This window comes from Larimichthys crocea, chromosome XIII (assembly GCF_000972845.2).
Source record: "Larimichthys crocea isolate SSNF chromosome XIII, L_crocea_2.0, whole genome shotgun sequence".
Taxonomy (NCBI): Eukaryota; Metazoa; Chordata; class Actinopteri; family Sciaenidae; genus Larimichthys; species Larimichthys crocea.
In genome coordinates this window covers 33,613,814-33,639,964 of record NC_040023.1, presented here as the reverse complement: position 1 = coordinate 33,639,964, position 26,151 = coordinate 33,613,814, and the positions used below count along the sequence as shown (strand labels likewise).

Here is a 26,151-nt window from a genome sequence, read left to right as displayed (position 1 = left end):
ACTAGTTTAAACCTCTTTATATATATATATAGTTCAATTGTTTGGTTCAGTAATTACAAACCACTTGAGTTCAGCCGCTCCAAAAGGTCGCAGGCTAAATGAGAGAGGTCATGAGATGATTAATGAGAGAGGAAAGAAAAGAATTTGAATTTGTACTTTTCTCTCTTCATCTTTTGTGGAATAAAATAATTTGACCTTGTTGAACCTTGGACGGTTATTTCTAAGAAGTTTAGAGAGTACTATGAACTGTACTTGAGCACAGTACTTGAGTAAAAGTAGGTACTGTAAATATTTCCAGCACTCTGGGTGTCAAAGCCGTACGCTTTTATCATCAACGTTAAATAAGCTTGTCAAGCCCTGTTTGCGTTATATTAGGAGGCTAACATCAAGGTTACGCTTTCGGATTTTCCGTATTTATAGTGAGTTTTTGTGTGGTTGTATTGGTTAGAGGCGCAGTCATTACTACATGAATTATAAATCTAAGGAAGCGTTACAGTCTAGTTGGACTTTAATAGAGAAAATTACACAAAATTCTTAAAATAAATGAGTTATCTCTTTCTAACGACGCCTCAGCTTGTATATAATTCACTGTATGTAATTCATTGCTTTTTTTAAAACAACTTTTTAGGTCAGACATGTCCCCAGTTTGTCTCATTTTGTAGATGACTGAATATGAATATTTTCCTCCATCATAGACTTTTTTTTACAGTGCGGTTGGATTATAACCATATCCACTGAATTGGTTTTATTTTTCTGCTCTGGAGCTGAACTCCTGACCACTGTGAAGTGTACGAACACACATATTTCCATTTGTAAAGAGCAGAACACGCTGGCCTCTGCTGTTCTTCTCAATTCCTATTGGCTGTTCGGATTAATCAGACGCTGGGATTGGGCTCCCAGTATGTTGGTAACTATGGCATCAGCCTTCGTTGACCTGAAGGACAATGACCTCAGCGTGCAATCTGCAGATTGAACATCTCTGACATATATGCGAGCTCTTGAGAGCATTACAGACATGGTTGGCGTGACCACGCCATAATAAAGGCGCTTAATAGAAAACATAAGGCTTGTAATACGCCTACAATTGATTTGCAATAATGCAATTCGGAGATGCAGAGCACATTGACTCTCAGTTGTTCTTGTGGATCATAAACACCCACTCTCACGTCTCACTCCAGCCTAAATGAGCAAATCACAGATGATGTGTCTCCATCCATCCTAATATCTCTCCTCTCCACTTTGTCCCCTCCTTACAAAGGAAGTTGTCTATACAATCACTATTAGTTTAAAGGGCAGGTGGCAGGGTGGGAAAGCAGCTGCATTGTGGGGGCCCTCAGACGTTTCACCCATTCTGTCTGCTGGAAATGCGATTTCCATCCATTGGTGAAACATATATCTCAGGCAAATTCTGTATGCATGCATGTGTGTGTGCTTGTCTGTGTGTTTTTCATTCCCAATCTGTCTCCTGTGCAGGACACCTGGCAGACAGCATCAACTGCGTCTGCTCTAATAGCTTCGTCAGATGGTTTCCCAGGTGCCAAGTGAGCTCTAATAAGTCCGCACTGTCTCAGTCCTCAGTGACTCCTTTAGCTCCCTCCAGAGGTTTCCAAACTTAGATTACAAATCTAAATGATTGAAAAAAACATTATAAAGCTTTCCCATTACCATGTTTCACATCAAATTAAGAAAGTGTTATCAAAAGCTAATTTTCTTCATAACTATCTGCTCGAGAGATCACATTAGTTCAGTGTACGGGTTCAAGGAAACTCGCTGAATGTATTTATTTACTGCGGGTCGTCAGTATTCAAACAGGATCCTGCCACGTTTCACTCTATTTGCCGCTATTGTGAGAGGACATATTGTAAATATTATATCTGCCCTGCACCTTGACATGCTGTGAATCACATTCATACAGAATTTGAACCCCGCCTGGTATGTTTTTTTATTTTATTTCTCATTTAGCGTTTTCTATACAATTCACTGCCGCATCCATTTTCTGTGACATTAAGGTAAGGTAGGTTCTGAATGGAGAGAAAAGGAGGATAAATTATGGTGTGAAAACAAGTCGAAAGCCATATTAAGTTCGAGTCACTTGAGGAAAATTTTGGGCAATTTATCCTCTGATTTTGACTCAAAAACAAAGATATGTCAAATTTACAGAGAGATTATAATTACTGACTATCTCTGGGTCCCCCCGAGATAAATAAGCACCATGAAAATAAGACCTACGAGACCTTACAGAGCAGAGATGGGGGGGAAAGCAACATCAGAAAATATCAAAAATAATTGTACAGGTTGTACAAGTACAAACACTTCCACTGCTGTTCCTCATGCATACACGTCTATTCATGCCTTTTGTGCTTAAACACACTTGAACCACACAGTCCAGCGAGGTCAGCTGAGTGGGTTTAGCCTTTCAGCACACATCAGGTCTGTCTGATACTGTAGTAACACGGCAGCTGACAGTGGCTTTAAAGAACCACAAGTCACTTTATGCACTTCCCAACATCTGTTTAAGCACCTGTAATTAAAAACATTCACACACGGGAGCTGACAGAACAACCGGTGCCTCGGTGTCGGCACTGAACCGATTTACAATTTTTCAAGAGACAAGAGACGTGAGGGAACATGTCACAAAAAAACACACATTTAAACTTTCACTGCGTCGTAGCTGCACCTGTATTTTTCATCCTAAGGACTCTCCTTGTGTTTCTTGTCTTGTCATAATGCCTTTATGTCCTGAGTAATGCACTTGCCTTGTGAAGATAGAAAACAGTGACAAATGTCCACCACAGTACTCTGAAGACAAAGATATTTAAATTGCTCGTGTTGTCTGACCGACAGTCTAAACCCAAATATATATTAACTTTAATATCATAAAAGGTATTTACATTTGCAAAGCCAGAAACTTGAATTCCTTTGCATTGTTGCTTTGGTGTAAACAGACAAAGTTTATTTGTGTCGCTGTCACAAAGACAGATCACTTTGTGTTTTCCTCGGAGCCTGGTGTGGAAGTGGAAAAATGATCAACATCACTTTGGAGGCAAACTGAAACTGTCACCGTTTTATATTGAATTTGTGAACAGGCGAATGCCGTTGTGATGATGTGCGCTGCATAGTAATGACACAGTTTGAGTGACGTTCGCACAAACAAGTGACTACAGCAGAGGCTGGAGTCAGGGTGGAGGAAGGAGTAATGCTAAAATTAGAATTAGAATCTATAGGATCCGGAGAAAAGAATTTGTCGACTCATTTATTCGATATTTAAGTCTGTAACTTTCATAAATCAAGCTTGCATATTCTTGAGAAATATCATGCCTGGTGACAGACACAAATGAGGCTCATAGGGAACCGATCCGAACATGGATGCTGTGATTATTCTATAGCCGTTACACGGTGCAATCATCATCTACTTCATAGTACAGTTAAAGCAAAAAAAGTCAACTCTTTCCACTTTAGTCAAGAGTTATCGATTAATCATCCCAGCTGTAGTGTAAAGATCAATGATAAATATGACAAGTTGACTGCAGCCTAACAGTTTGTGATGATGTGATAGTTGGGTTTGAAAACAATGATTGAGGATGTTCTACTTCATGCACATTTAGGAAACCTCTACAGATTCCAGTCATTGCTTCTAACTGGGTTGTTGAGATGAGGGACATATTATATTTAAATGGTATAAGATCAAAGAATAATATTCAGGAGGGATGGACAGCAGGTCTGCTACATACCGGAGAAACCGGTTGAGGTCTCCGTGCCTCATGTATTCGAACACCATAGCCAGCGGCTCTCCGTCAGTACAGACGCCATAGAAACGCACAATGTGCTGATGTTGAAGCACCGTCAGTAGCTCCGCCTCCCTCTGGAAGTCCTGCCGGGTCGACTCGTTGGCGTCCTTTAGAGTCTGTGAGCACACAAAGAGGTGCAGCTTTAAAATAGATTTTAAATCAACAACAACAGCGAGGAGTGTAATAAAAGGTATTTCTTGCCACGCCTCGGCGTATGAGTGATGATGTGTTGCAATAAAAGCATATAACTGATTAATGGGATGATAAATCTGAGTATCTGTGGTTTGCATTAACTTGTTGTAACATGAGCTGTGTATCAAACCACATGACTGTCCTAAATGTCTAAAGACATCTCACTCTGAAACCACAGGATGTTATTTCAGTATATGGCAGATTTATGTATAAGAGCAGAGTACTTACTTTTACTCTGGTCGGTGCAGTAAAGAAGCTGTTTATGTTGTTTTTATGTTTATTTATTGGGCATTTTTGCAAGTAAGAAAACTATTACAAAAAGCTGGCTGCCACCCTCTTTCCATTGTCCGTCTTGTTCTTGTTCAAGTTCAGAAAATAACACGACTAACTTTGAAACACTGAGATGAATTCATCTCTATCTCTCTGCTCAGGGTGGCCTCAGCGTGTCATCGAGCCACCCTTTTTTAAGGACCGCCCACAAAATCCTGGACTGGAAACTGGTGAAAAACTCCACATTTCAGTAATATATCGTTCAAAGTCTTTTCACATTTTTTCAGCAACTATTTTCCAACATGTTTTGAAAGATTTGCCCTTACACAGAATTTAAGAGAAATGTACTTTTAGTAAGTAGAAACGGGGTAAATACTGAGAAAAATAGGATTGCTATAACCATCTAGAACATTTTCTATTTAAGCCTCCATGGCCATGACCTACATCTGCACCATCTCACTTGTACTTTTTTTTATTTAATGCACTGTGAATCAAATATGATTTTTTTTAAAGATAGCTTGTCCTCATTTTCCCTCAGTACAATCTCACACTGTTTTTACCTGCACTTCAGCAAAAGTCTACAAACACAGTGTTCAGCTCTCTCGCTGACGGCTGACTTGGTTTCATTATAAGTGAATGGAGCCACATTGATGCTGAAAACTCTGAGACGGTGGAGAGTGACGCTCACCTTGATGGCGACCAGCATCTTGTCGCTGTCCGGGCTGAGGTTTGCGCATTCTGCCAGGTAGACTTTGCCAAACGCTCCTTCACCCAGCTCCCACTTCAACACGATGTCCTGACGTTTAATATGTTGGACACCTGATCAGAAAACACAAAAACTTTTTGAGCTTGTTGAAGCTGGGAGACAAAAGTCAGAACCATGACTCAGATGTTACAGAAAAGGTTCGACAGTGACCAAAACACTCCACATGAAAAAAGTGCTTGACGTGACTAATAGCACCAACAATCAAGTAAATTTGGGGTGATAGAAACAAGTAGAAACAAGCTCTGCATTAACACTCACACATGTCTTTCTCCTTGATGATGCCGCAGAAGTACTGTGGATTCTCAACAAAGCTGGATAAACCAGAGTCCTCATCTGAGGAGGGCGGACTCGTTCCGAAGTTCATGAAACGAAGTGACACTGCCAGGTCATCCTCAGTGCCCAAAACTGATGAACCTAATGAAACAGGGGAGCGATGCAAACAAGCAAAACCTAATCAGCAACCAACTATTTGTGATTGCAGTGGCCATCAAAAGAAGCAATTCAGAAACCATTTTTTCCTTTTCAGGGAATCGACGTTCTCCGCTACCAACTCGGATGCACATTTGTTGGTACCATGGTGACAGATGATGACAAGCTCTAATAATCACCATCATCAACCATGCAGCAATCAGGCCACACTGAACTGAAAAAATGACTATATAGAAAGCCTGAATGGTTTAGCAACCCCTGACTATAGTGCGTATTAAAAGCCAAACAAGTGGAGCCCAAATTGTAAAACCCCACTCAGCAAGGCAAACCACAGAACCCCCAGAGTCCAACACGGTAGAAAATGGAACAACAAAGAGAGAGTACAGAAGCGATGGAGGGAAGGAAAGGGAGAGCAAGGTCCACTTAGGCAATCAGGCCCACTTAGGCACTTTGGGAGTGAGAAGGGCAGATGTGTGTGTGTGTGGATGTGTATGCATGTGTGTGTGTTGGGGGGGTGGGGTCCGAGCGGAGCTATATCACGTCTAGCTGTTCCTTCCTCCATCCATCCATCCATCCATCCATCCATCCATCCATCCAGCTATCCATCCATCCATCTTCTTTAATGGCCCTCACCACGTGGCGGTGGCCAAGGGAGGTTTCTGCCGCCATTCTCATGTAGTAATTAAGGCACTTTAGCCCGGCCGACACAGCGGCTGCCTGTGTGCAAAGTTGCTGCTCAGTGGAAATCCTGTATTAGTCAGTCTCTCTTGTGCATTACCTTCTGAGAGCCTGACAGAACCATATGCGATTTGAAAGAATAATTTGGCAGAACGTTTGATTATGGCTCCTTCTGGTTCACGTATACGGGTTCAGATTAGGGTTCTGGGCCGAGACTGTGTCATCTACCGGGTTAGACTCCTTTTATCACACTAGTGCAGCACGGCGATAATAACAGAGAAATATGAAAGTTGAATTATACGAGTGCCACAGAAAGCCACATCACATCAGTCATTCTCGGCAATTACGTCGCACGTCTCTCAGAAACTCAGAAACCTGTTGTTGCAAAGAAGTGTTGATGGCAAGAGGTGAAACTTTCCACAGGTTCATAATGCTTGCTGGAGTTTTTTTTAATTGACCAAGCTGATTAAAATAGAACTTAATTTAGCATTGCACTCCTGTCTCTAAATATATAATACTACTGAGAAAGGCTGGAAGCAGTGGGGAAAGATAGTTTGGCTTTGTGTAAAGTTGAAAAGCAAAAAAAGTTCAGCAAGTAACCGCCGAAAAAAATCACAACAACCAACAAGCAGAGATGATAGAGGGGATGACAAGCAACAAAGGTCCTGACCTGAACTCAAACTGTTGCTCAAACTCTTACATGGACAGTGTCTGAAACCCCTTTAACCACAAAGACCACACAATTTTAAGTAACTGGTTGCTAAACAAAACAGAAATCCAAATTTAGTGTGTCTCAGCACTCATGCTGGAGGGAGCGTGGGTCAGTTTGGGAACACGATGCTCATGTTTTGTGGTCATGCCCTTTTGTTAAAGCTTTTGGGAAAGGAGTGCTTCATTGGGTCTCAGGATTGACTGGAGATTCTAGACCTGAAATCTTACTTCTCGACCTTTTTGTACCTCAGTAGGAGCGACACATACTTTTTGTCTTTATGGCTGCAAGTAGGAACAAAATGACCAAATGCTCCCTGCATTGTTCTTCTTATTGGCGTTATTAACGTGTTCATTAGTGAGCGCCATAGTTGATAAAATGATGTTACAAAAAGGGTGAACACACAAAAAAGACAGAGAGTTTCACGGGTATTTCTTGTTTAGACTACACAAACATTACAAGGACGCAGTGTGTGAAAGTCGCCCTGTCCTTGCTTCACTTAGGGAAGATTTCTTTAAAGGAATAGTTCAACATTTTGGGAAATATTTACTTTCTCGCCACGTGTGAGATGAAGAAATGGACGCCACTGTCATGTCTGTGCACTAAATATGAAGTTAAAGCAAGCAGCTGCTTAGTTTAGGATTAAAACTACAAATTATGATCAATAGAAAAAAACAACTTGCGTTTTTTTTGTACTTTTTTGTACATATTAAACAAGATACAACATGCTTGATCTTTAAAAGTGCCAGATATTGGTATTAAAGCCTATTTCCCAAAATAACTTTTCCTTTAATAACTACTGGATATATTATACATAATGTGTATATAATGTGTGATAACTTACGGTGAATACCAAACTTGGAATGCTGGCCACACTTGTTAATAACCAACACCATGATAAGAAGGAAAGAACAGGCAAACAGAGCAAGACCCACAGCCACAGACACCTGTTCGAACAAAGACATGCAGATTCACAGTTACACTCACTAACAGTATTGATAGGCATCACATCTGTATTGAGAATGTACGACACGCGGACGTACCACAAACACTCGACTCTCCGGGTTCTCCGTGACGTCCATGTCGGATTTATTTGTAGGAACTGAGAGGGCAGAAATGAGATTTTATTAAACGGAAAAAACTCGAGACACAAGTCCAAAAAATGCATTTTTAGGAGAGTTACTTACTCGGACCCTCGTCACTGACTGGCATGAGAGAGGAGAGAGCACAAACACATTCATGGACACACGTTACAGAGAAGATTCAAACTGTGCTATTCAGAGGTGACTTATCACACATTCACACACACTCCATTTTGAAGTACCATTTATATTATTACATGCTACTCGCCACTTCTGCAGAGCAGATCTAATATCCTATTTTTAGTCTCTATTCACAATTTTATTTAAAAAATGTATTTTCTTCTATTTGTAGCCCTATATTCATTTCATCCAGGGCCAAGTTTATTTTAAAAAATACTACCATAATGTCTCTTTCAAGAAGTCATTTTAACTCTGTCGTCCCAGAGATTTTTTTACACTATATTTCCAAAGGTACAGTGGTTAATTTTTGTGTAAACCCATAAATTATTTTAAGAGATATATTATAAGATTCAGTCCAGATTAAAGGAATAGTTCAACATTTTGGTAAAATATACTTATTTGCTTCCTTGCAGAGAGTTAGATGGATGTGTCTGCAGCTAGAACTGAGAGTTTATTATTCCCAATTTACTTATAAAATATTATTTTGCTGCTCTCCCACAATCCAGAGAAATCCAGCTCAAGCTGTCCTGCATCCCTGATACAGTTACAGATAATGGATGGATGGATATTATTTTGCCGGATGCTGATGTTGTTTTGTAAATATAAACACTCAGTACACATGGTGAAAGCAGTTTGGACTGTATGTAAAAACCTATTAAACTAAAACACCAGTCCATACACTTCCATTATTTAGTTGATTTTTAAGGCAGAATATGACATTTGGATGTGAATATTAATGTCTACATGCTCTAAATATGATGATTTATGTTTATCATTTAGAGACGAAATTTTCCACTTGAGGTGGGACCGAAATAGAAACTAATGTTTATGTAATTACCAATTAATAAGTGGTCATTCGTGTTTTTGCCGCTGACCGGCTAATTTAGAGTTGCACAAACGACTTGCGGAGAAAGCGGTCAGTGTGTTAATCTCAGATCTTTAAGAACTATTCATTACACGTTTCATTAACATGTAATTATGTACTGTATAATCCTCGATGCAGAGTTATTCAGGATGAGTGATTCATCCATCATCAAGTCCTTTCTTACTTACTCACTGCGTTGTCAGGACTCCATTTGTGGGGCCTTATTGTATCGTAAACAGATTAATCATGTAATTGTTTCAACGCTGGAACAATCAGTGTTAAATCATAAGATATATAGATAGATCTCTCTCTTAGCTGCCCTAATGGCCCCGTTGGCTTTCCATGGCTTTACTGCTCGGAAGAAAACATCCTGCAGCTTCAAAACAGTTTCAGGAACTCACCTGGAATCACCCCCTCGGGATTGACAGTGCCAAAAGGGTTATCCATAAACATCCCGGTGGCCGTGGCCTCATCCCTTCCCAGTTTGTTCTGCACAACCAGAGTGTAAAGGCCGTTGTTGATGTGGGTGGGCTTGTTGAGGAAGAGACAGCCGTGTTTCACCGACCCGTCGTTTGAGTCGGGGATGAGCTGGGTGTACATGTACATGGACTTTTTTAGTTCCTTGCCGTTGTGCAGCCAGCTGATGGTCGGTTCAGGGTTACCATCCACGGCAAAGGGGAAACACCAGTGGTGCTGCTGCTCAGCATCTCTCAGGAAGATGATTTTGACTGGAACTGTTGGGAGATAACAGGATTTGGGAATTTAGGGGTGGTTAGGAGGCTCTGTTTGAAATCTGATGATCTGTATATCCGATATATACTTTTTTATCCTCATTTCTTCCTGTGGCTTGGTACACTGTCTTCGAGGACAAGGGGAGATGGCGATCAAACCGACCCACTCTACCACCTGAGCCACAGTCGCCCCCAAGGATAAGAAGAAGTAGACTGGAAATATACAGTAACCTTCATTCTTGCAAACAAAGCTGGACTTTGTATTTTTAAATTAAAGAGAATACTTTTCATGTCTGCACTCTCTTGTGTTTGTATGGTATGCATAAAGGCTGGGAACAATCCACCCAGCAGCTCCTCTAAAGTATCTTTGTACAGAGCCAGGCTGGCCGTTTGCAGTCTTTTTCTTAATCTATCTTCTCATGTAACTCCCGGGTGGACCTGCAACGGTGAGTCCAGCATTAAGTGATATTTAAAAGTCGTAGTCGGTCAAGGTGGAGCTTATTCGAACTATATAGGCTTTATTATATCCTGTTGGGCAGTTTAATCCGAAACAACAGACCATCTTTGATAAATGGATGATGTATTTCGTATATAATGGAACACAAGTCAAACATGAATGAGTCAGATAACGATTATATGCAAATGCACAATGCCTACATGTTACACCTATATGCTGAACGTGCACTTTGATCATGTCTAACATGGAGTCAACATGTGATGAAGTGGCCTATGGGTTCTCTCAGAGTTTCCATGAATCAATGTTCTCCATCTGTGCTGTAAACCTGCGCTGACCCGCTTTGAATAATGAATCCTGGTCCTCGTTGCGCCCCCCCTGACCACAAAAGCTACCTGGAAGCTGGACACGAAGTTACAGGAAATGGCCTCGTTTAGATCGAACACAACTCTCAAGTGCAGAGACCCCCCTGCATGCTGCAACGGGCCACTCTGCTGCTCTTAACCCATGACCCAGGACTCAGAAAGTGCTGCGCTAAGGAGATACCGAGGCATTTGTCTCTTTACCCGGGGCTCGCTGAAGTCTGTTACACTGAGTGAAAATTAGCGCTGTTTATCACATTTAACTAATCATCCATTAGAGACCTCTACTAACCTTACACAAGCTATTTCACTGCAGGGGTTAAAAGGAAGGCTAGAATTATGTTTAATGAGCCTGCCAGTTCTCAGACCTCATCGCAGAGTTAGACAATGAACATTTTGAAAAAAAAAAAAATGAAGCAAATACACCAAATGAAAATCAGCCCAGGAGGCAGATTTAAAGTTAACTGGACTTGCGCGTATAAAATATAAAGTCTGGTGATGATAGATTTTCTTTTTAACTTTAAAGGGGAAAAAAAAAAGAAGAAGAAGTGACATTGCAAAAAAAAAAAAGCACGATGTAGAAAAGCTCTTTTATGAAGGGGAAGCCATACGAGTACCATGAATCAATGGCACAGAGAGCCACTCAGCAGTAAACACCCACTGTTCTGGGAGGTAATTAAGAGTAATTAAAGGGCTAGCGGTTAACGAGTGTCCGTCCACCAGGGGGGCTGATGTTGATAGATTAGCTGCACTAACGCATTTACAGACTGCCAATCACTGCGGACGAAGCGGTTTTCCGGAGTAGGAGGGAAAAGTCCATTAGCACGGACTCAAATCAGATCTTGAGCACGGGTTATCAGCCCCATTTTCCTGACGTTCATTATCTGTCCCTTGATGCTTGTGCATTTGGCTTCAGCTGATTGGCGCCCCCGCTCTTTTTGGCTTTATTTTTCTAATGAGTGTCACTGAGTTGGTGATATATGATATTGTTTGGGCAGTATTTTTTCGGTAATGTATCACTAATGCATCTGACTCTTGTTTTCTGTGGGACCGCTGGGTGCTGTCATTCCTCGTGTGTTCTTCAACTTCCAGATGCACTAATGCATCTGAAAGACAGAAAACAACACGAAACCTCTCGGGCCGAACTGCAACTGTAATTTAGAAGTACAGTGTATATCAGGTGAAAGGGGGTTCTTTAAGCACAAGGAGAGGTAAGTCCACTCTCTTTTGTCCTCTCATTGTATCCCTGCATTAAATGGCAAGCCATACCTGCAGCACTTCACTCGTATTATTTTAACACTTCTCACCAGTCGCCAGACTGAGTGGCAGATGACAAAGAGGCTCCATTAGAAGTATGGTGGGTACCTACTCGTATTTGTAGTGGAGGTATTTAGAAGAAATCAGTGCAGTCCATTTTTCTTTTCTCTGGCTGTCCACCCTGCCTGCACTAGAAAAATAGCCCCAGTGTGCTCTCGCCCTAACCTCCATTAAGCCCGACGACTTGTATTGAGCCTGCGAGCTTTCAAAAGTGTGGTTTTTATTTTGCAGGCACTTACACTCAATGTCCAATTGCACCATCTCCTCCCCGGGCCCAGCTTGGTTCTCGGCCTCGCAAGTTAGGTTGTGCAGGTTGTCATAGGAGGAAACGTTGGTGAGTTGAAGGACCAGCTCTAATGTGGAGTCCCAGATTATCTCCTGCAAAGAGCAGAGGGGGTTAATGCACCCAGGTCACAAGTACGTATGGATCTCTTAGGTTAGAACGATGAAATGGCATCCAATTTACTATACTGCAGATCAATAGGATACAGAACCCAACCGAACATTATTTATACGGCTTAAAGCGCGGCGCGTTTGAGCCGAATGAGCTTTGTGGTGCAAGTGAGAAAAGCAAAAAAAAAATAAAAGGAAGAGTGAAAAAATAATAAAATAAAATAAAATCGATCAAGCAGGTCCTACAGAGATGTGGCCTCAGAAAAATGACACTCAGGCACAGTTAAAAGCCGGTGAAAGAAAGTGCCTTTTTTTTTATAGTTACTTGAAAGCATCAATAAAGTGAGATCAAATAGAGGAGGGGAAGAAATTACAGATTTTTTTTGAAGGGGAGGCTACAGAACAAATCCCACATCCAGAGACCGACAAGAGATCTCAGCTCAAGACAGGAGCTCACAAAAACATGCAGTGGCAAGCGCGGAGTGCTTATAGACAAAACGGCCTCAATTCAATGCAGAGAGGTAAGAGCCTGAGTAATATTGTCCCTTTTTTTGATCTCATTAGTCTTCATACATTATATTTTTTGACTACAGAACGCTCCAGAAATGGGTAAAGGAAGTCTCAAAGGATAAGGCTGGTGATAATCTCGATTTTTCTGGTTGCCAACAAGCTCCATAAAAAGACTCAAACCAACAATTAGAGCGCTTAAATGCAGATAAGTGTTGAGTCTTATCCCCCAACATATCAGCCACTCATTTCTCTGACATCAGTAGAGAAGTACTGCAGCTTTCATATTCAGGTTTCTGTAATTATGACATGATCATAATAAGAATACACCGTGCCTGTAAACTTAGTGTTTCAGCATTTGTTCCTGCTGAAGACATAAATATATATCCTCATGTACTCCATGTATTGTTCAGCAAACATTACCCAAACAGAAAATCTTATTTTTATCATATACTGAAAATTCTTCACTACCTGGAGAAAGAAGGGAGACTGGAGGTTCTCAGTTCGCCATCTCACATTGGGAGTTGGACTTCCTGTCACGTGACACGCAAATGTCAGGTTGCCTCCTTCTTGAGTTTTGGATTTGGAGGAAATAATGGTCACCTCGGGCAGACCTGAGAGCAGCAGAGGAGAGACGGCATGAGCACAGAGCGACGAGCACGGGTCGCTAATGTGATGATACGACCGAGCGCAGCACAGAGAAACAAGCACAGGGCCAAAAACTCTCTCAGATGTTTCCTGGCAACAAGATGTTCCTACTGTATGTGATTAAAGCAACAATGCTGAGCCCATTTCTTCCCCTGCATTTCACTGCACCTGCTCGTTGAAAGGCATTAACAGGTACAACAAATGGTTATTACATTTCCCTTTCCAATCCGACTGGATGAAGCTGTGTCATTTCAAATATTAAATACGCCACACGGAGAAAAGCTTTACAATAAGAATTTAAAGATTCCCTTCAGACGTGCTCTAGGATATAAAAGAAACAAGAAAACCCTACAAGATGTCTGACTTCACTGAAAAGTCTATTTTCAGTGTACGTGCACCAGAGGATTAAAGTTTCCACGAGTTATGACGTCACAAACTCACGCGTTTAGTCTCAGATTTAAGGTGAGCGTAGAGAAAATGTGGTTCAGCAGGGTGACGCTCAAACATCCAACAATGAAGTGACAATGAGTAAAACACATTTTTGAGTTTAAACGTATTTTAAAAGAACAATTCTCATGAGATTTTGTTCTTTTTTTGATGATTTTACACATTATTTGTAGACTAGAATCAACATATAACAACACAACACAGTGAAGTTCAGATGTAAACACTAAAGCCAAACTCACTGCAGTTGTCTATCACCAACGAGTTAAGGGGCATTTCCTGATCATTGGCGAAACAGGACAGCAGTTGGTTGTCCAGGTCACCGCGGTCATTATGCTGCCACTGCTGGAGCCAGTGAAGGTCGCACGAGCAAATAAGAGGGTTGTCCCTCAAAACCCTGAGGAGACAAAAGCAGGAAAATCAAAGTTTGTAGATCTACCTGCTACAAATTAGGTTTTTAAAGCCTCAAGAAAACACAAGAAAGAAAGACAGGAGCTTCAACCGTCAAATATTACAAACTGGTGGTTTAAGTTTCCTTTTAAAATCACTAACCTGAATCTAAAGAATTAAAAAATACCTCCACAGTTTGTTAGTGCTGTACCAGCACTGGAGAAACTGACTCAACCCATTATCGTTCTGCTATAGAGGGAATAAAACGCTCTGGTTTGTTTTGGGTTTTTAAAAAATCAATCCCAGTTGTTTTGGGTGCCGCGAGGCCTGGCAGGATGCATCAACGGTAACTTTTACATTTGCATGTTGGGGAGGTGAGCCTTGACCTTAAAATGGATAAATCCCTGCAAAAGAAAAACTAACAGCTGATAGCTTGATTACATTAGCACCATTAGCGACCAGGTTAAGGATTTCAGCGTGTTGGTTGTAAGCACTGTGGTTGTTGTTGTTGTTTTATGCAGTGACTAGGACTTTGAAAATGGTATTATGCGGATAGCGGGAGGGTTGGTGATTTAGTCAACCAAACTTATACCAGTAGTCTTCCACACAAAGTTCAGGCAGGTTGAAGTTTGGCCAGCAATCGCACCACAAATCAGACTGTGTCAAGAGCCATCAAACTACCAGGCTGCAGACCTACTTGTTCAAGTTAGTCTTAGGGACTGTCGGGAAATCGTGTGGGTAAGGAGGAGGGACTGAAGGAAGTAGGACTGTGTGTTTGTTTCTCCCCACCCCTTTTTCTCCCTCTCTTTCTCTCTCTCTCTCTCTCTCTGTGCACAGAGGAGACCCCAGGTGAGACTCATTGTCTCATCAGCATGAGCTTACTTAAAGAGGTGTCTCTCTTGTCTCTCTCTCTATCTTCCCTGCAGGTGATCCGGTGTGAAGGTGAGGCTCTGGATGCCAGGAGCCGTTTGGGTTTTGTTATTTTAGTTTTGGTTCGGGGGTTCCTTGGTAGTCCTGTTTTCGGTCTTTTCTTTTCATTTAGGTAGTGGGTTTTAGGCAGGCTTAGTTTGGGAGTGGATGCTGGGTGTGACGGCCGTTGGCTGGCTCAGTGTTCTCTCTCTCTCTCTCTTTTGTTTGTTTTGGAACCTCCAACCCTTTAGTTTTGTTGTTTTCTTGGGGAATTATTTTGTTTGTTTTTGAATTAATAAAAAATTCTTATTGGTTTAATGACAACTTTTGTCGTTATGTTTTCTTTAAATATGTTTCGGGCCTTGCGAGCCCTTGAGGTCCGTAACACCGATGTTTAAAGACTTTCCCTCTACCTGAAAAATCTGCCACACCAGCCACCGATTATCTCAAAATATTTATATTAACATTAAACTAACTCCCAAAAATTAAGAATTTAAGACCTCAATTTAAACATTTAAGACCTCAATAAAACAGTCTATTTCATAATATGACAAATCTATGGCAAACCTTCATATATAACAATTAATATACTGCAGGGACTCACAGGTTGAGCAGTGGTAGAAAATGAAACACCCTCCAGGAGATGTGTTCCAGAAAGTTCGATGCCAGGTTCCTATGAAACAGAGAAGACACATGATATTATCAACATTTGTTTTGCTGTTTTATCGCTAATTGATACGTAACGCTTATGTAACCCAGGTCGTGCCAAGTTCAAGTACTCCTGTTTCATTTTCCTTGTGGAATAAATAAACCTTTCAATGAGGTAACCTTACCTTGGTAGTTCTTTTGAATGAGTTTTGCATTTTTTCCTCAAACATTGCTTTGACAAAGGGTTTAAATCTTTAAAAAATTCTCAGCCTAAATAAAAAAAAAATAATTAAAAAGTAAAAAAGTTCTTTTCATTGTCGCAATCTAGTTCTGTTCTGCAGTTGAGTTACGCTGTGATTTGATTGCTCACTTTCAGAGCAATGCTTACCTGCTTTGAGTTACTCTCGGCGGAAAACGTTAATGCATCCAAATGGGTTCTGATCAATTACCCTGGCAAGTATTTCACACCAGCCAGGAGCTACATTCACAAACACCTTCAGCACGCCTCTCAGTGTTTGCTCTGCGTTCAGTACATTAGGTGATTAGTCCAGAGTCACAAACAATTCTGGGAGGAAGGACGCTGCTCAGCTGCACAGACGGGAATACTCGGAAGAAGTGCATCTGGGGAAATGTGTTTTTATTGTATTCTGCTAGACTTTTTAACCATGCTACCTACATGTCTGCACAAATATTGGAATACTGGTCTTGACATTCACGGTCCCCAGAGGATGAATCTTACTGACTTTGCTTATCTTTCCATTAATACCACCAATAGATTGACATTTTTGGTAGGGTTGAGTCAATTTGGTACAGATATCCATAATTTCCAAAGGATAAACTCCCATAACCTGGGAATGATCTCCTAACATTTCCTTGAGCACCACGAATATGTATTGAATAAGTTTTTTCAGTTCAATTTTGTATCAACATTGAGGATAATTTCTAATCAGCTTGGTTATCCGCTGACATCTCTGCCACCAACATGAGGTTGGTGAAAAGTCTCAACAACTATTGGACGGATTGCCATCAAACTTTCATCAGGATAAACTGTAATCACTTTGGTGGTGTTTAGCTAAAAGCACCACTGTGCCTATGTGCTGTACATCCTCAGGGAGCATCCGGACTGAATTAGGCGCTGAGTGGGGGTGAAACTGTGAAACAATCATGGAAATAACTTTTTGTTTTGCTGAATAACCGGCTTTATCAACTCTGGCACTCCCTCACTCTCATTCACTGTCTATGTCGCTCGACCCTGTCTCTGTCTCAAACCATAGGAAACTTCTTTGTGTCACTTCATGAAATAAACAAAGCCAGAACACAACAGGTAGAGTATCAGAGTTTAGTCCATGAATCCACCTGGATAGTAGCCTCAGACATTTCAGGCCGACTTTGGAGAGTTTGACTGCTCTGATTGGCTTATTGGCGGCCGCAGCGTGACATCAGGCTGCGTTTTTTCCAAAAATTGGATCCAACCCAACTTCTCAGCCGCAGGTCGCTGCATTTCTTGGCAGCACCGCTGCAGCCAAAACAGACTACCACCACTCAAATGAATGGACATTTTCAACGCAAACATTGTAAATAACATAATCTTACGTCTAAAATCGTGTCTGTCAGGTTTTCACAATAAACCTGTGATAGATAAAGGTTACATATCTTTTCATCAATCCTCCCAGGACACTAAAATATCATCATAGTGGCTCTCATATGATCCTCAGACAGCAAAGGAACCAGGCTGTAAATAAACCTCCCTCAGAAGATGACAAAAAGCCACACTGGGGAGCACATACATGGAAGCCAATACATATTCACTCTGGCAGGGCCAAGGGTTCAATTATTTGTTTTCCTTGCTCCAAAAGTTCATGTCAGATGGGTTAGCCATTGGGGCTTATCCATTACCAGCTCGATTCCTGCCAGGCCCATTGGGGGAGAGCAGAGACGGGAATAGCAGCTCATTTTCTTTTAGTCATTTTTAACAACTGAATGCAATTTGATAAAAGACCGTTGAGTTGCAATTGTGGATGAAGACGAGAGCAGAAAGGAAAGTGGTCCAACCTGACATACTGTCCCTCTTCCCTGCTTAGTTTGGTTATAGTCTGTCCGTCTTAATCTTAGAAATAGATCTGTCACACAGAGGCCCCTGTACTCCACCCAACCCCAGCCCACCCACTCCCTCCACAGTGAAATATTGATTAAGTGATAATGGACCCTTAGTGGAGTGTATTTATTATGCATCAGTTGTCGATAATCCGCCAAAGTGAGCGAGTAAAAGGTGACTGGTGGATGTCTTCTCCAATTTCTCGAGCTCACCCCGCCTACCTCACCACCACCACCAACACCACCACCGCCACTCCTTATCTCTGGTCCTCAAAACCCGCTTGTCCTTTAGATAAACAACATCAGACATGTCGCACGCGCTTGGCAAAACGATGAGGACAAGATGGTGGCGATAAAGGTCAGCTGCTGATGAATAGACAGATTTGATGGTTCCAGTGAATAAGTCTTTGTAGTACTAGTTATTCTTGGGATTGTAAGGCTGAAGGGTTCAGAAATGATGTAACTAATGTAACAGGAATTTGTCACTGACGGCATAATTAATTGATTTTAGGGTTAATCAAATCGGTCAATCCACATTAACCTGCTGGTTTCAGCATCTAAAATAAACCCACAAACTTCCCAGATCTAATACACCTATTCGACTTAGTCACTGTGATTTTGAGAAAAGCAGCTCTCACTTCATGTGACATGTTCAAGATTAAAAGGCCGTCTGAGCAATGACTGACAGCGACAAATAGGCTGACCCGCACACAGGTCAAAACATGACGAGGGGCAAGACGATCCCTTTGTATCGACACGGACACTTACACATACTGGAGCTTGAGGTTGTATTGGAAGGCATTGGCGGAGATCAGCCTCAGCTTACATGACGTGACCGTGCTGGAGAGAAAGCACAAAACATGGTTAACTTTGATAGAAATGAAGACTTTAAGAGTTTGTGTGAGATAGATGAAAGCAGGGGTTGCAGGATTGTCATTATCGATTAACCTGCCAATAATCTTTTCAAATAGTGAATAAATAGTTTTTTCATGTTCATGTAGGTCTATGCACATTGCTTGTCTTGTGCGCACAACAGTTCAAAATTCAACAATTTTCAGTTCACTTTTGTAGAAGTCAAAACTGGAGAGTTTTTGACATTTTTCTTAAAAAAAACTATTATCTATCTAACACGAATTCAATTTCTCCTTTGAAGGAATCCAACTAGCTTCAGATACTTTTACAGACAGTGGCCTAAAAGCGTGTGGATACCTTAAAAAGAGACTTTTCGGGACTTTTCGTTAAGGCCCCTTAGTTCTGTTGTTCTGACAAGTTGGAGAACCCATTTTAATGCTTCAACATGACAAAGCCCCCGTACACAAAGCCAGGTCCAAAGAGTTTTCCCAGTTTTGTTTGGAGAGGTTTGACTGGCTTGCACAGAGCCCCTTGGGATGGACCGGGACAAAAACTGCAAGCCGGGCTTAACACCAAACATCAGTGGTGGATCTTATTAATGCTCTTGGGGCTCAATGGGAACAAATCCCAGCAGTCAGGTTAAAAAAAAAAAAATCTTGTTAAAAGCCTCCAAAAACGCGTGTCATAGCAGCAGATTAATGACTGTGGTTTTGGAAAGAGATCAGTTTACCAATCAGATGAAGATGATGAAGATGTCTACATACTTTTGGCTATGTACCTCCTGGATGTAAACAGAAAATCTTTTATGTAAACCCACTCTCAGAATTGTGAAATATGAAAACATCATAAAGTCACTTCAGTTAGTACTCATCCAACTGCAAACAAACAAGCTCAGCTGGCAAACAGAGCTAGAACCTTACGTTTTTCTTGACTTTAATACTTGTAATACTATAATATTATAATTTTGGGGACATAAAAGCTTTACCCTCAGTCTTTTAGCCACTATACATCAGCCAGAGACACTTTTTCAACCAACTCATGGAGCTAACGAAATAAAGGACCCATTGTTTCAAATATAATTGGAAGCTTTGAGTGCGAACTACAATGTGTGAGGGTGGGAAGCTTAACAGGCGTAGCAACAGTTAACAGAGGACTCATTGAATGGTCAATTGTGATAGAACAAAGAGTATTCAGTACAATGCAATACAACAGTATGTCTGGAAGCATGAACTGTTTGTCTGTCTTACAGGAAGTTGTGAGGAAAGTATTACTTACAGATTCTTGAGCTCTCTGTAGTTTACGAGATCAATTTCTGTAATATTCTCCAGCCCGGCTTGATTTTCTATGTAACTGGTTAATAGAAAAGGACAAAGAGAGAAAAAGAGAGACAGAAAGAGAGACAGAGAGAGAGTTTCAATACAAATGCATACATGGTGTTGTGACCCTCAGTCTTTTATTGTGTAGGTATTCAATAGCCCATGCTGTATGAAAATAAAAGACCTCCCCCAAAAAAAGAAAACAAAACACTTGAAAAATACAAAAAAAACATGTGAATGAATTCCTGCAGGGACATAGAAAATAATGAAAGAGTGGAGTTTATCATCATTTGTGTTTATTATCCAGAGTATTTCAGCTAAATGGATGACGGGAAACAAAAAACAAAACACTTACTTGCCAATTTCACATAAGAGATAAGACCAATTCTTCAGTTTGTACTCAAACTAAAGCAGAGGAATGCCCGAATATCGACGATGAAAATCCAACAAGCAGCAGAAGAGGTTGAATTGAATTACAGTCACCTGTGTAACCTTTGTGTCAATACTCTAGCGGCTAATTACTCAAACCATTAACCCCTTTTTAAAGGCATCATTATTCAGAGATGGGAGAAACAGGGGAGAAAAGGGTAATGTATTGGACTGTATTGGAGTTTAAACCATGTGAATTGATTGGGATAATAAGAAAATAAAGAAGAAAGGTAACCTCACTGACCTGTGTCTGACCTCCCTGAATAAACAGATAACAAAACCAGGTGAGACGTCCAGACGCCCACAAACCACAAAGCTCATATCGGAGCTTAATCTACTGCTCATGTGGAAAAAGAAAATGCCTTAAGAGACGCCAGATAGACAAGGCTGATGGGAAATTCTTTTCTAGACATGGCCTACCTCAGAATTACTCATGAGCTGCGGATCAATTCAGCACTCACAGCGGTGAGCGAACAAGGACAGGCATCTCTTTTCATGAGATGTCTGAATAGATGATCAGACCTACCAAGGATCTCGCCGGCGCAAACTGTCCACCACATTCTCTGCCCTCCTCCTCCGCCTCTTGACTACACCCCCTCCTGTGCTACGTATGAATGTTGCCCATTTGGCTCAGGAGGACGCCTGTCCTTTGACTCGATTCAACCAATTAAGGGTTTCATCACTGTGAATGTTTCAGGCCTCTCTTGAACGCATCATCAACGTCCTTGGAATGAAACTTCATTCTCTGCTAAAATTAACCAAACAGCCACAATAAAAAAGGAATGATAAGAAAAACTTTATCATCAGGAAAACCACAATGGAAGATTATTGGAAAAATAAAATGTATAATGTATGTATATTTTAAACAATAGCAAACTTGAAAATAAATAAAATGAAAGTGTAGTTTAAATAGAAACATGTCTTTGCTTCTTTATTGCACTTCCTTCAACACTGTCAGACCAACAATAGACAGTTTTTTTGTAGCAGAACCAATGTGGAAGTGCCAAAAACTGCAGTTCCTCAAACGGCCACTTGAGGCTTATATTATATTAAGTCTTAAAAGTTATGCACAATTAACAGCGTGGTCGCTTTAATTGACATTGTCGCCGTGGTTACAGGTGGCTTGTTTGAGCGACCCAGTCGTCGTTCGGCGATGCCTCAGATCAGATTTTTATTTTAGCAGGGAGGCTACCCAATGCTGACTCAAGTGACATCACTTGAGGCAATTTATCAGACTGCACACAGCTCTCTCTCTCTCTGTTGTTTCTATAACTTATAGTTCCCCCCTTCCAAACATATTTCCTAACATATAAAATGATTCTGCTTTGAATTATAACCTGTTTCTGCTGTTTTTTCTACAAAGATCTACTCCATCCCCCTCATTTAAAAAGTTTACCTGCTCGACACACTTCACCGAAAAAGTCCATCGTCATTGAATGTGGCATGTTTCCACGTCACGCAAGTTGCATCTTGGACCACAATTAGTTTCCAAGCTAGTTCTTCTGCAATACACAGTCTTCTATCGCCAAGCACATACATCATTCTGCACAGTGAAGGTCAAAACATCCAACGTGTGAATTAACAATAAGAAAAACACAGTTATGAGTGGAGATTTCTTATTCAGTGGTGAAATAGGTCAACTCCTTCACCTCAAGGCTCATTGTACAACAACATAGCACAATATGAAACAGCGATTCAGTGGGACGATATGAAGTATTTTCCACTACAAGCATACGTTATTCATGATACCAAAGCTGTTAATGCACATTTTAAATCATCGCCATTTACGATTTCACATGACAGATTTCCCGTATTTGTGTTTTTCTCTGAGCTCTTCTCAGTGGTTTAAAGTGTGCTCAGGTGGAAGAGGTGATGTCACGTACCGTGCCACATTGTTCCATCTCGCGGCAGATCATGACTGACTCCATTAACGGAGAGAGAGGCTGGTTCTCAAACTGTTGCACCTAGCCACGCAGATGCTAGTCATCACACAAATGAAAGTGCCATCGTAATTCACCGACGTTTGAACCATAATCTGATGCAAATACACATCATCGCTAGAAAAAAACAGCCCTCCTCCATGATTGTCTAAGTGGCGTGTTGGTGGTGGACTTTAACCCGAGTTGTGCTGACCTTTGTGGGTGCAGCCGATTGCTGCTAACCACTGAAATATGGATGAATTACTTTTGTGTGTGCATTTCCAGATATATATATATATATATAATAACAAACAGACCTCATATCGAGGACAGATAAGGCAAAATTAAACTACTGAGAATCAAGGAAAAGACATCAGCTTCTAGTTTCCAGTGCGTCACATTAAGGATGCAGCATTTTTAATGGTTTCCGCAGGTCCTGATATGCTGCTATTTCTGGTAATGATTGTTACTTTTCATTAGAGGTTTTAATAGATACTGTACGCTGCGTGTCATACAGTATATACCAAAAATACCTGCAGTAATTTCGAGTTGATGACAGTCACTCTCAGCATGTGGCATTGTTTCAGCCTTCCAGTTCTCTGTTTGTCAGCTGGCGCACACAAACCTTTTTATTCATGTCTGATTGACCCACACAGCAATAATGTGATTACAGGGCAGGTGGGCCCAGGATCACCCATCGCCTTTACTTATTGGATTGAGCCAAGTGGGTTGTATATCATCTATTGTTCCCGGGTGGGGGCATTGACTGGCAATTCACAAAATTGAATTTATAACTCGGCGTATGATGAATTTCGGCCCCTGTTCCACAGTTAATGGCTCCTTGTTTGTTCCGCGTATCGGCTGTATTTCCTCGCACACACTGCCAATACAGCGAAGTGTTGTTGTTTGCTGGCATGTAGAGCACCGCGGTAAACAGAAGCAGAGAAAGGCCTGCTTACTTATTGATTGAACAGTTGAGAGAGAATGTCAAGCCTCACCCTGAGCTCTGTGAAACATGTTTAGCTGCAGGTACAAGGAAATACCTCTGAGGTAAGAGAGAGAGAGGGAGAGAGAGAGACAGAGGGGGGGAAAGAGAAAAGAGACAGAGAGGGGGTCTATAGGTGAATAGAGGCAGAAAGCGACAGTAAATTGACTTGCTCCGCTGAAATAGCGTTTCACAAATGTAGTTCCTCCTTAACAAGTGCTAATTGCTCAGATCCGGGGACAGGAACAAAGAGAGAACAGCGTGGTGGTGCAGAGAGTGACATTTACTTTTCCATGTTGGAGCTGATGGTGGGTTGCATAATAATACAGCAGCCCTTTTTTAAATCACAGGTGGTCAGTTTCTACTTCTTTTTCCATCCAAAGTTTCAAAAAAGCCAGTGTTAAATAACAGTCATGAGCTGCAGATGTGCCGTAGCTCAGTCTGTTCATCTGAGCGATAATGTACATGGATTTATATAAAAAGGTTCCCCCGGGAGATGACATGATGTAAAGGACTACCTACGTCAAACCAGCCTCAAAACCATTAAGCATCAAGCGAACACCATCAGCCATCTTTTCTATTCCTTCTACTGAGCACCACTTGAACCACAGCAGAGGAACATGAATTAGGTCAGAACAACCTCAGAGGTACACGCAGATCAACGGTTCGTTAATCACAAATGGAATTTACATTTGAGCCTCGAAAATTGAAGAATGCTTTCACCAGACGCGTGTATCTCAGATTACAGCATGTGTGTCCATGGTACTACATGGACCTGGAGTAATGATTTGTTAAGCTTAAGAACATAGTGCACACATATCTTGGTCTTCTACCTGTAGCAGATATCTTACACATGCAGACTCTGCCTCTAAAAGGGTTCATCTTTGCTGCAACAGCCGTTTGTAGGTGAGTTTGAAGTCACAGAGTAACTTTCAGGAGTGGAACCTCATCAAACCACACAATCCTGATGAAGCTGAACGTTTTTTTCGCCCACAAAAACTTAAAACATTGAGATGCTTTTACCTGAATTAATGTTCTGACACCAAGTTCTCAAGTGCTTTAAACAAAAACTATCGTCAATTAAGTTTTTCACAGGTGGTGATAAACTGCTTTTAAAGTACATTTCGTTGAGACAAACAGCAGACAGCAGTTTCAAACCAAAGTCACAGTTTCAAGGATACATTTTCACACCAACACTTATTATGAACTGTATTTTAAACAAGTTTTAAACAAAGAATCAGCAACATGTGAACAGTGTGAGGTTTTCTTGGTGAGAGTTTCCACAGTTTTTTAATCATAGTCATAGAGTGCTGCGATTTTTCGAAGACCCAGAGGCCACAATTTGAGATACACTGGATGACCGTTCCTGGGATGTGTCGCTCTATGCCAGTTACTGTCAGCAGAAATCAATAATTGATTTCCAGTGACCAAAATGACTAAATTACTGCCATGCTAATGCATCTCGAATAGCAGTAGATTCACTTTACATCAAGCCAGATAAGGACCAGAGCGGACAACTTGCATTTCGCCCATTGGGATCTTGAGGCAGATACTTTCCAATAGTTTGTTTTAGTACTTCGGTGAGACGTCATCATTATCTCTTACGCTTACATGCGTTAGCATCAGACCTCCGCTGAGAACAAACTCTCTTCATAGTATGAGAAGAGGCCAAATGACAAACAGAGTCGCAAATAAACAAATAAGGAGAGATAAACAAAGAAATATCTGCACTAGAACTCATAAAATAGATGCATGCAGAGAAGCATTTGTTGGTCAAAGAAACTTTCTCACCCAATCTTGAACGATACCGCCACATAAAACACGCCACACTGACACCTCTATAACTTTACCAACGATTGCAGAGTCATTTCTATGATTACATTTTAACATCTGGATTAGATTAAGTCTCAAAAACGATCAACACAGATATTCTCTTAGCCATTAAAACCAAAACTTTGCCACTAGCACCTATTCAACGCCAATCCAGAGAGATAATCCGAACACAAACAGGCAGAATCAAGCTTGCCAAAATCAAAGCATGTCCATGCATCTGATACACTCATGCTTATTTAGAGGCACGTGCGGAGCAGGTGACACATCATACTCACATCTCCGTCATGTTCTCGCTCTCTTGCGGTGCCAGTGCCGGGATCCTGGCGATACCATTGGGCTCCAGGCACTGCAGCATGGCGAAAGAGCACCTGCAAGCCGACGGGCAGCCTCCCAAGATGGGCGCTGGTGCCAGGCAGAGCAGGGTGAGCACCAGGGGCACGGGAAGTGCCAGGGCACGGGGTGCCACAGCCATGCTCCAAAAAAGAGGATCTTCTCAGCACTCCGCGGAGAGGTTTGGCAGCTGTATTTGGAGTGAGTGTCGGTGTGGTTCACCTAATGAAGAGTCAGTGAGAGAGGCGAGGAGCTTTCACACACAGTTGCTCTTCTCGTGGCTCTCTGGCAGGGTTGAGATCCCAGCTGGTCAGGGTCTGGTACTGAGCCACAGCTGTACTGAGCAGCAGGAGGGGCAAGCAGGCAAGGGGCCTCTGGGGACATGGTGGTAGTGGGCTGCAGCCTCTCTCTTTCTCCCTCTCTCTTCCTCTCCTCCACGACGAAGGGAGGGGCGAGATAACAGGGGCCAGAGTCACCAGACACCTCGGAAAGCGAGAGGGGAAAAGAGGGAGGAGGGGTTGGGGTGAAGGGTGTGTGATGATGATGAGAGGAGGAGATGGGATATGGTGATGGAGATCTCATCTGTCACCCCCCCTCCTCGGGTGAAAAGGTCTGCTGTCCCGCCAGCAGC

General features: G+C 41.6%; 1 protein-coding gene across 1 annotated transcript in view; it reads right to left on the bottom strand.

Moving 5' to 3' along the window:
• The window catches only part of ntrk1 (neurotrophic tyrosine kinase, receptor, type 1), a 32,796-nt gene extending 6,956 nt beyond the window's left edge, over nt 1-25,840 (bottom strand). Inside the window, exons 1-14 of the mRNA XM_019279086.2 lie at nt 25,466-25,840; nt 19,984-20,058; nt 18,625-18,696; nt 15,719-15,787; nt 14,058-14,212; nt 13,195-13,337; nt 12,063-12,201; nt 9,361-9,693; nt 8,020-8,037; nt 7,876-7,934; nt 7,677-7,779; nt 5,275-5,430; nt 4,939-5,069; nt 3,732-3,904 (exon numbers count right to left, since the gene is read on the bottom strand). Coding sequence (XP_019134631.2) covers nt 3,732-3,904; nt 4,939-5,069; nt 5,275-5,430; nt 7,677-7,779; nt 7,876-7,934; nt 8,020-8,037; nt 9,361-9,693; nt 12,063-12,201; nt 13,195-13,337; nt 14,058-14,212; nt 15,719-15,787; nt 18,625-18,696; nt 19,984-20,058; nt 25,466-25,662 — 1,823 coding nt within the window. The 5' untranslated portion in view covers nt 25,663-25,840. The remainder of the gene's footprint in view (nt 1-3,731; nt 3,905-4,938; nt 5,070-5,274; nt 5,431-7,676; nt 7,780-7,875; nt 7,935-8,019; nt 8,038-9,360; nt 9,694-12,062; nt 12,202-13,194; nt 13,338-14,057; nt 14,213-15,718; nt 15,788-18,624; nt 18,697-19,983; nt 20,059-25,465) is intronic.
• Between the last annotated feature and the right edge of the window lie 311 nt (nt 25,841-26,151).